The 11,078-nt window shown below is 41.3% G+C and overlaps 1 protein-coding gene across 1 annotated transcript; it reads right to left on the bottom strand.

Moving 5' to 3' along the window:
• Positions 1-354: 354 nt before the first annotated feature.
• Positions 355-9,533, bottom strand: LOC140715085 (interferon-induced protein with tetratricopeptide repeats 1-like). The gene is made up of 2 exons (XM_073026814.1): positions 9,484-9,533; positions 355-3,352 (listed from the first exon to the last, which is right to left on the bottom strand). Exons 1-2 carry the CDS (start codon positions 9,486-9,488, stop codon positions 1,918-1,920), a joined length of 1,440 nt encoding a protein of 479 aa, XP_072882915.1. The 5' UTR covers positions 9,489-9,533; the 3' UTR covers positions 355-1,917.
• Between the last annotated feature and the right edge of the window lie 1,545 nt (positions 9,534-11,078).

The raw sequence follows: 11,078 nt of genomic DNA, 5'->3' as shown, positions 1-11,078 counted from the left end.
AGGGGGAAGTGATAGTGAGGTGAGAAGAGGTAAAAGGCCAAAGTGGGGAATAGAAGAAGAGGGAAGGGGGTGGGAATTTTTTTCTTCCCAGATGGAAAAATTGATATGCATGCCATCAGTTTGGAGACTGCCCAGACGGAATGTAAGGTGTTGCTCCTCCATCCTGAGGGTGGCCTCAAGAGGAGAACATGGACTGAGATGTCAGAATGAGAATGGGATTAAAATGTTTCGCCATCGGTAATGGTCAATATCTGTACCTGCTAGTCAATTCTATATAAAAATGACATTCCTCTGTTCAGACTTCAGAGCAGTGTGGTGACAGGAGACACACTCTTCTACTTGTGCACAAGTAAGTGAAGTTTAAGTTTTACTTTATTTATTTTATTTGGACATACAGCATGGAACAGCCCCTACTGGCACAATGAGATGCACCACCCAACAACACACCTATATAACCCTAGTGTAATATCAGGACAGTTTACAATGACAAATCAGCCTGCTGACAGGTTTGACTTTGGAATGTGGGAGGAAAAGCGGAGCATCTGAAGAAAACTCACGTATTCAAGAGGAGGAATGGAAAAACTGCTTATACACAGAATCAGAATGAAACTCTGAACTCCGATGCCCCAGCTGTGCTAACCACTATGCTACCGTGGTGACTGAGGAACAAGTGTCCAGTTAATTAGCGACCACACATTCTTTCTTTGAAATTTCAGATGTTTGATCTGAGCAGGTGGTGATATGCTCTCTTTTCTCCTTTCTGCATCTCCCTTCTCATTCTTCCCTAACTCTGCAAATTTTATGGGACAATAGCTCACTTAAGCTATAACTAATGTATTGCTCTGGGGCGTTGATTCCTAATGGGGTTTTTTTGTAGTTAATGGTTTTCTTTTCCTAGTTAGATGGGGTTCTTTTTTGTTCCTTCTTTTCCTATATATAAATTATTTTTTTCCATTTTTATATTTTAAGATCAGTTTTTTTTCTTCAGCTTTATTAATTGTATACATATTAATCTGTTAAAGTTTTGTATCACTTTATAGCTGTTGAAGACTATATATCAATACAAAGATTCTAAAATGAAATAAGCTATAACTATATCTGATCTCCATCAGCCAAGCCCATGCACATCACAGGAATGTCTTTTGGCTATCACTATACCAACACCGTTGGTCAAGTCAAAGGCATGATCCTTCCACGATACCCTTCCATCTTCTTGTTCCATTATGAGTCCATTGGCACACAAAATCTTGTTTGGAGCTTGGCAGATACTTTGTCCTTGGCTGTTAATAATTATGAGTAAAAACTTTTACTCATTGAAAAATTTTTGAAATCCATGAATAATTCACAGATCCCCTCTACTGCAACTTACCAGTCATTCCCCTTCCAGGACACCCCTCCACCACATTCAGCAGATTGGAATTATGCTTTTAAGGAATTGTTGCTTGCTTTCCTTTGATTGTGTCAACACAAGACCAACCTTTGCTTTGAAGCTTTAATTACCAGACATATCTAAAGAGTATATTTCACCATGATCCTTAAGATACAATCTCACACGAAAAATCATTCCAGATTTACACTAATACATCAGAATACATGTGAAAAGTAAAATAAATTCAATGGTTTATAGGTCAAACAAACCAATGTGGAAAAATATTTGATTTCTCATTTAACTCCACTTGCTATAATATCCACATCCCATCTTTCCAAAGTCTAGAGAAGCACAACTGAATTCAGATTGCTCAGGGTACTTGAGGAATTAGTATTTTTATAAAAGAAACAGAATAATTGGGTACAGTTACAAATCGAACACTAATGAGTAAGAGAAGGTGCTAAGAGGATATAACTAGTAAAGCAACATCACACCAAACCTATCATCAGATCAAATGGAAATACATCTCCTAAATATCCCAGTGGTGCTCAGATGTGTAATTGAGAAAGAGCACTCACATAATCCTCATTACCAGGATCAAACTCCAAAGCCTTCTCAAAGTATTCAGTTGCTCCACCCGTGTTCCCATCCAGCTGATACAGAATTGCTTTAATACCAAGAGCCTTGCTGTCACGTGCATTGACACTAAGTTTCCTATCTGCCCACTTCTCCAAATTCATGCGACATTTTTCACGTTCTCTTGAGTTATATTCAATTTTCACACCTTTCAGGAAGAGGCGAACAGCATTTGTTTCAGATCTTTTCTGGTACAGTTCAAATAACCCAGCTTCCAGACATATGCTCTGTATATTCTCTGGACGAATGTCCACTAAATCCATCAATCTACGGTAAGCCTCCTCTGCTCTGGAATACTCCCCATTTTTTATGCAGATGTCTGCAAAGTCCAGTTTAGCTTTAATAAACGACCTTGGACGGTGTTCAAAAGCCTTTTCAAAGTGATACTTGCATAGATTAATCAACTCTGGGTTCTGCTGAAATTCAGGATTGCGAGGATATCTGCCATGAGAGTATTTCAGCTTATTTCTGTAGCACAATCCAAGTTGGTGGTGTATGAAACCAGAGTGTGGTGTTAATTTTAATGCTTTTTTCAAGAGCTCGATTGCTTTCTCCACAGAACTCTTTTGTCTATAATATTTTGCAGCATAGCGAAGCACATATGGAAGATTAGAGTTCTTTTGCAAAGCTTGTTCAACTAATTCATTTGCTTCCTCATTTTGCCTTAGCCTCTGCAGGTTTAGAGCCAACAGCACCATGGCCACAGCATCATCTGGATCAAGCTCCAGTACTTGTCGGAAGTGCTTCACTGACTGACTCTGATCACGACTCTCTGGGGTTCCAGACATTGATTCCAGACGAGAAAGTGCAGTTGCATATCCCATTATGCACTCAGTGTTGTCAGGATCTTGCTCCAGAGCCTTTGCAAAGCATTCCTTTGCCTCCTCATAGTATTCAGAAGCCGAACTCAACAATGACCATCCCTTCTCCCCGTACACCTCGGGTATCATTGCTGTATAGCGAGGGCCATCACTGAGCGGTTTACAGATCATCTCCAGCTTGTCAAGATAGGACTGGGCCTCGGTCAGTTGTCCCATGTGGTAATGCACCCAGGCAAAGTTTCCATAGGTGATGATGCTTCTTCTTTCAAATTCATCTTTGTGGTTCTCCTTCAGAATCTTTTCAGCTTCCTTTAAATTTTGAATTGCTTCCTCACATCCACACTGCAGGCAATTTAAAAAAGCGAGTTGGTTGTATGACTGCTCTTTATACTTCAAATTCATATCAATAGAATCTTGCAATTTGAATATCACATCTTCCACGTCAATGGTTTCCTTCTGTGGCCTCCAGGTGAAGTGACACTGCAGCTGATCGAGCTTCTCTTTCAATAAATCTCCCGCTGTGTTGCTGCAAGAGAGAAAAAATGTAATCATGAATTCCATCTCAGATCACTTGATGCAGGTCTGACCTGCAATCCCATAAGTAGCAGATTTACGAACTGTATGAAAGCTGTCGTTTAAAGAATTTTTATAATTATGGCATTGAAACCCTGGAAATGCTCAGCCTGTCAGTCTGCATCTGAGGAAGGAGAATGTTTCAGATCAGTAACCCCCATATGAAGAATTGATTCATGTGATGAAGATGGAAATGTGTCTCCTGAACAGCCAAGGCAGCTGATCTGTTGCTTTGTTACACTGATGGTGGACTTGGTTTTATTACCAGACGTTGAGCTCTCCCACTATTGCAGACTTACGTTTTTTTGCCAGCAGCCTGAGCATAGCTCCAGATCTCGGTACAGAGAAGTGGTGCTTTTCCCCAGACAGCCACCAGTACTCAGACGTAATGTCTAGAAGATTGAGAACTTCAATAACATTAGTGAGATAAAACTGTTTCGTGAAACCCACTGAAGTCTGGCAATTTATGAGTTACCAGACCAGTTCACAGAACAATTGCATGAGCAACATCCCCTGATCCTGTTCAACATTTCTGAAAGAACATAGACCGGCATAGAACATAGAACATAACAGCACATTACAAGCACTTCGGCCCCTCTTTTTGAGCTGACCTTTAACCCTACTTTCACATCAACTCTGCTTCCTGCTTCCTCCCAAAGGAGATGAATTTGCCGCACTGTGGATGCAGCTCCTCCATTCTGTCCTGAAAACCGCTAGGGGCTGGAAATTATGACAGTTTAGAGTAGCATGTTCCTCTGGTGTATTACCTCAGTACTGAATGCACTCGAAGTGCTCAAATCTACAATGTAGTATATGGCAGAGCTGAATCACTTCCTATTTTGAAAGAATTGAGGATTAATGATTAGCTTTCTTATCACGTGCATGAAAATGTACAGCGAAATGCCTTGTTTGACAATATATCAGATGAAAAAGAATTGTGCAGTGCAGCCGACAAGTTTGTCACCATGTTTCCAGCATCAACGTGCACACTCACCCTAACCCGTACAATGTAGGAGGAGAGTTGAGCATCCGGTGGAAACCCACACAGTCGCATCAGACTGTTGATCCAATGGGGAAAACTTCACTCAACTTCACTTGGCCCATTATGGAAATGTACCTACAGCCATTAGACCCACTTTCAAATGCTCTTCATCTCAGATCCTCGATTTTATTTATTTATTTATTGTTATTGTTTCCTTTTTTTTATATGTGCAAAGTTTTTTGTCTTCTACACTCTGGTTGAACACCCTAGTAGGGTGGTCTTTCATTGATTATGTTATAATTTTGATTCTACTGATTTATTGAGTATGCCCACAAAAATGAATCTCGGTTGAATATAACAACATATATGTACTTTGACAATAACACTCACCTTGAACTTTGAACCTTGAATGGGAACAGGCCCTTTGCAAGTTCTAAAAAGTAGGACTGTCACATGAACGGTAGAACAGAGGGATCTGAGAATACAGATTCATAGTCCCTTGTAAGAGCTGTCACAGGTCGATAAGATTATAATGAGAGCTTTTGGCACGTTGGCCTTCATAAATGAAAGCACTGAATTCAGGAGTTGAGATGTTCTGTAGAAGTTGTATAAGACGTTGGTGAGGGCTAATTTAGAATATTATGTGCAGTTCTGATCACCTACCAACAGGAACGATATCAATAAAATTGAAAGAGTACAGAGAAAATTTCCAAGGTTTTTGCTGGGTCTTGAAGATCTGAGTTATATGTTGACTATGTTCGGACTTTATTCCCTGGAGCACTGGAGAATTAAGGAAGATCTGATAGAGTTCTATAATAATATGAGGGGTATAGATAGGGTAAATGCAAGCAGGCTTTTTTCACTGATAATGGGTGAGACTTGAACAAGAGGACATGGGTTAAGGGTGAAAGTGAAATGTTTAAGGGGAACATGAGGGGGAACTTCTTCACTTCGTCACTCAGAGGCTGGTAACAATCTATTGCAAATAATAACCAGTTGGAGCAACTGAGAGAGTGAAGAACCATCTGTGGAGGCAGAGGAATAGTTGTCATTTCAGACTGAGGCCCTTTATCAGCACTGAGAAAGAGCCAGTATAAAGAGGGGAGTGGGAGGAGTGAGATAGCGTTTGGCAGATGGTAGATGAAACCAGGTGAGGAAGGGCATGGTGGACAGATGGAATGGTATGGGAAAGGTTTCAGGTGGAGCTGGGAGGATAGGTAGAGACAGTTTGAGAAGAGAGGTAACAAAGGGGCAATTGGAGTCCGGAAGTATGGAGTAAGGGTGGGTGTCTAGATTCCTGACTTAGTGGAGTGGGACATATGTTCACTTGGCGGTTATGAACAGTGAGTGTCTTTTTTATTTAAATAAAGAATTTGTATTTTCCTTTAAGTTTGATGTAAATCATAATATGTTTCTTGTGCAGCATTCAGAGGTACTGTGGGTGCCAGCTTGGTTCTCTCCACAGAAAGAGTGAATACTGCCTCTTTAAGGAATTTGTCAGCTTCACTTACCTGATGCTTATGTCGCGGAGGAGGCCACATTGTGACCCGCAAATTCCATGCATGAGTTATGCAGTAGTACAAGGAAATTTTAATTTCACCAGTACAAGGTGATAATTTTAAATTCAGAACTAGAAGTTGAAGTGAATGTAGTTCAAACTGCTGAATGTCATCGAGGCACGGAGAGGAGTTTTAGGAGCTTCTGTGTACCTTGTCCATGCTAACCATGAAGTACGCATCCACACTGATCATTTTCACCAGCACTGTCCCTTGTTTTCTATGCCTTGGAATTTTGAATACCCACAAAGCAAGAAACCCAAAAGAAATCAATTAAAGAAAAACAATAAAAGACGAACGACCGATGTGCAAGAAAATAAAAAACTCATTATTAAATAATTCAAGCAAACGACAACATTCTAAACCAAAATGAGTCAGATCCGAACCCTGGACCAGCCTGGACTAGGCCCAAAGCTTCACTTATCAGTTCAGCACATTAGCGATCAGGGAGCATAGCAGCAGGGCCTGTCTTCATAGCCTCAGTCTGAAACATCGACCGTTTACTCTTTTCCATGGATGCTGCCTGACCTGCTGAATTCCTCCAGTATTTTGTGCGCATTCCTTTGATTTCCAGCATCCCTTCCTTCCTGAAATGGTTCCCTTCCTGTTTACATCAGGACTCCTGATGAAGGGTTTGGCCCAAAACATCAACTATAGAACCATAGAACATTACAGCACAGAAACAGGCCCTTTGGCCCTCCTTGGCTGTGCCAAACCATTGTCTGCCTAGTCCCACTGACCTGCACCTGGACCATATCCCTCCAAACCCCTCTCATCCAGATACCTGTCCAAGTTTTTCTTAAATGTCAAAAGTGAGCCCGCAATCGCCACTTCATCTGGTAGCTCATTCCACACTCCCACCACTCTCTGTGTGAAGAAGCACCCCCCCCATGTTTCCTTTAAATTTTTCCCCCTTCACCCTTAACCCATGACCTCAGGTTTTTTTCTCCCCTAGCCTCAGTGGGAAAAGCCTGCTTGCATTCATTCTATCTATGCTCATCATAATTTTATACACCTCTATCGAATCACCCCTCATTCTTCTAGGCTCCAGTGAATAAAGTCCAAACCTATTCAACCTTTCTCTGTAACTCAGTTTCTCAAGTCCCAGTAATATCCTTGTAAACCTTCTCTGCACCCTTTCAAACTTATTAATATCCTTCCTGTAATTAGGTGACCAAAACGGCACACAATACTCCAAATTCGGTCTCACCAATGCCTTATACAACCTCACCATTACATTCCAACTCTTATACTCAATACTTTGATTTATAAAGGCCAATGTACCAAAAGCTCTCTTTACAACCCTATCCACCTGTGACACCACTTTTAGGGAATTATGTATCTGTACTCCCAGATCCCTCTGTCCTACTGCACTCCTCAGTGTCCTACCATTTACCTTGTATGTTCTACCTTGGTTTGATCTTCCGAAGTGCAATACCTCACACTTGTCCGCATTAAATTCCATCTGCCATTTTTCAGTCCATTCCTCCAACTGGTCCAAATCCCTCTGCAAGCTTTGAAAATCTTCCTCACAGTCCACTACACCTCCAATCTTTGTATCATCAGCAAATTTGCTGATCCAATTTACCACATTATCATCCAGATCATTGATGTAGATGACAAATAACAATGGACCCAGCACTGATCCCAGTGGCACACCACTAGTCACAGGCCTCCACTCAGAGTAGCAATCCTCCACTACCACTCTCTGGCTTCTTCCATTGAGCCAATGTCTAATCCAATTTACTACCTCTCCATGTATACCTAGCGACTGAATCTTCCTAACTAACCTCCCATGCGGGACCTTGTCAAAGGCCTTACTAAAGTCCATGTATACAACATCCACTGCCTTCCCTCCATCCACTTTCCTGGTAACTTCCTCGAAAAACTCTAATAGATTGGTTAAACATGACCTACCACGCACAAAGCCATGCTGACTTATAAGTCCCTGTCTATCCAAATACTTGTAAATCCTATCTCTTAGTATTCCTTCCAATAATTTACCTACTACCGATATCAAACTTACCGGCCTATAATTTCCTGGCTTAATTTTTGAGCCTTTTTTAAACAACGGAACTACATGAGCTATCCTCCAATCCTCTGGCACCAGACCCGTGGATATCGACATTTTAAATATTTCTGCCAAGGCCCCTGCAATTTCAACACTAGACTCCTTCAAGGTCCAAGGGAATACCCTGTCAGGTCCTAGGGATTTATCTACTCTGGTTTCCTTCAAGGCAGCAAGCACCTCCTCCTCTTTAATCTGTATAAGTTCCATGACCTCCCTACTTGTTTGCCTTGTTTCCATAGACTCCATTCCAGTTTCCTTAGTAAATAAAGATGCAAAAAGCCCATTTAATATCTCTCCCTTTTCTTTTGGCTCCATATATAGCCGATCACTCTGATCTTCAAGAGGACCAACTGTTTCATCTCTTCATCTGCAGAGGTCCTCCAGCATTCTGTGTGTATTACCTCCAACAACTAAATTGCTGTTCCGTGAGTGCCAGTTGTTTTGACAGGAAGTGTTCAGATAAAGAATGTGCTTTCATGACACATGACATTCTGCAGAATAACACACACAAAGTGCTAGAGAAACTCAACAGGTCAGGCAGAGTGATTTCTCCGTGGACCTTATCAAATCTTTTACTGTAATCGCCAACATCTAGGTAAATATCAGCCTTTCTACATAACGTCTTCAGAATTAGTGCTTTCATGACCAGCCTCATTCAAAAGAGTCTCCAAGCTCAGAGTCTGATGTTTAAAATATCGTGCCCAGAATAAACCCGAGAATTCAACCATTGTAAATTATTGAGAGATTTAAACAGAAGTAGCACAGCAAATATAGATTCCAACATCCCTTGAGGTTAAGGCTATGTTTCTGTTTGTCACATCAGTTATTTGTCTGCTGTGTGTCATAATATCCCTGGATTTCTCTGTTCTTTCACCAGTATCCATATTTTTGAAAGCACACTCCGGTTTCCTCAGTTTTTCCCACTCACCTTTTTGCCAATGATCCTTTTCAGCATTTAATCCCCATCTTCTCAGCTCACTGTACCTCTCAGCGACAGCTGTAAACTTTAGTCTCTCAGTCACTGTTCCTGCATTTCCCTGAATGCATCCGACTGGGAAAAGTCAGTTCCCCACTGCGGAACTTAAAAATCATGCCATCTATTCGGAGGATATGCTCCTTCGTGTAATTTTCGCTTTCCTCACTCCCAATCAGCTCCCTATTCTTAAATGACTGAGCACCACAGGATTTGATTCAAACTATTATCACATCCTGGGATATCAAACTGAGTGCTCACATACTGTGGGATCATCCCACTCCAGAGGTCTCTGATCCCAGGATCAAGCTAAAGTTCCCAGATCACAAACCTGGGATCAGATCCAAAATCCTTATGCTGAATGACCACCAGCACCTTTTCTAGATGCCTCAATATCCAGAAACAGGTCACATTAAATCTACCTGATCCAGGTATCCATGCAATGTCGCTGTTAAATGTCCTAGAATTGGAAAACATTCTGTAAAGTGAAGATGTGACTCACCTCATGATGCTGTGCAGAATTCCAGCTGCACCTCAGGTGGCTGGTTAGCTGAGTAACTCTGCAAGGTGTTGTTCTAGTTGTTTATATACTTTCTAGGTGGAGCTAAAATTACCAAAATATTTGTCTCATTGTGGATCACGAAAGCAAAGCTGAAGAAGTCAAATGTTTTCTCCATGGAAGTTGTTTGTGTCATGAAGAAGTTTCCATGTTGAGAGTCTCAGGGGGCAGAAGTGAGTCTATTTGCTATTACTAAGGAGAAGGTTCTTGGGAAGCTGGAAGGTCTGGAGATAGATAGTCACCCGGACAAGGTGGACTATGCTCCAGGGCTCTTAGAGAACTAGACGAAGCAATAGTGCAGGCCTTAGTTCTGATCTTTCAAGAATCACTAGATTCTTGATTAGTTCTGGAGGACTGGAAAATTAAAAATGTCATTGCACTCTTTAAGAATGAAGGATGGCAAAAGCACAGAAATTATAGGCCAGTTAGCCTGACCTCAGTGGTTGGGAAGATGTTGGAGTCCATTATTAATGCTGATGTTTCGGTGTACTTGGAGGCACATGATGAAATAGGTCAAAGTCAGCATGGTTTCCTTCAGGGGAAAACTTACTTCACAAGTCTGTTGGAATTCTTTGAAGAAATAACAGGCAGGATAGACAAAATCAGTGGATATTGTTTACTTAGTTTTTCAGAAGTCCTTTGACAAGGTACTGCACATGAGGCAGCTAAACAAGAAAAGAAACCATGGTCTTACAGGAAAGATTCTAGCATGGAGATACATAATATTGGCTGACTGGAAAAAGGCAAAGATTGGGAATAAATCAGGCCTTTTCTGGTTGGGTGCCAAAGACTAGTGGTGTTCTTTTCACATTATGTGTCAATGATTTGATGACAGAATTGATGGCTTTGTGGCCATGTTTGCAGACAGTCTGGAGATAGGCAGTGGGGCAGATTGTGGTAAGGAAGCAGGGAGCTTGTAGAAGGACTTAGGCAGATTGGAAGAATGGATGAAGAAGTAGCAGATGGAATGTTGTGTAGGGAAGTTATGGTCATGTATACTATTTTCTAAGTGGGGAGAAAATTCTAAAATCTGAGTAGTAAAGGGACTTGGGAGCCCTTGTGTAGGATTCCCTAAAGGTTAACTTGCAGGTTGAGACGGTGATGAGGAAGGCAGATGCATCCGACTGGGAAAAGTCAGTTCCCCACTGCGGAACTTAAAAATCATGCCATCTATTCGGAGGATATGCTCCTTCATGTAATTTTCGCTTTCCTCACTCCCAATCAGTTCCCTGTCCTTAAGATCACAAACCTGGGATCAGATCCAAAATCCTTATGCTGAATGACCACCAGCACCTTTTCTAGATGCCTCAATATCCAGAAACAGGTCACATTAAATCTACCTGATCCAGGTATCCATGCAAATGTCGCTGTTAAATGTCCTAGAATTTGTAAACATTCTGTAAAGTGAAGATGTGACTCACCTCATGATGCTGTGCAGAATTCCAGCCGCACCTCAGGTGGCTGGTTAGCTGAGTAACTCTGCAAGGTGTTGTTCTATTTGTTTATATACTTTCTAGGTGGAGCTAAAATCCACCAAA

This window comes from Hemitrygon akajei, chromosome 23 (assembly GCF_048418815.1).
Source record: "Hemitrygon akajei chromosome 23, sHemAka1.3, whole genome shotgun sequence".
Taxonomy (NCBI): domain Eukaryota; kingdom Metazoa; phylum Chordata; class Chondrichthyes; order Myliobatiformes; family Dasyatidae; genus Hemitrygon; species Hemitrygon akajei.
The sequence above is the reverse complement of the archived record's forward strand: the minus strand, read 5'-3'. Positions and strand labels throughout refer to the sequence as shown.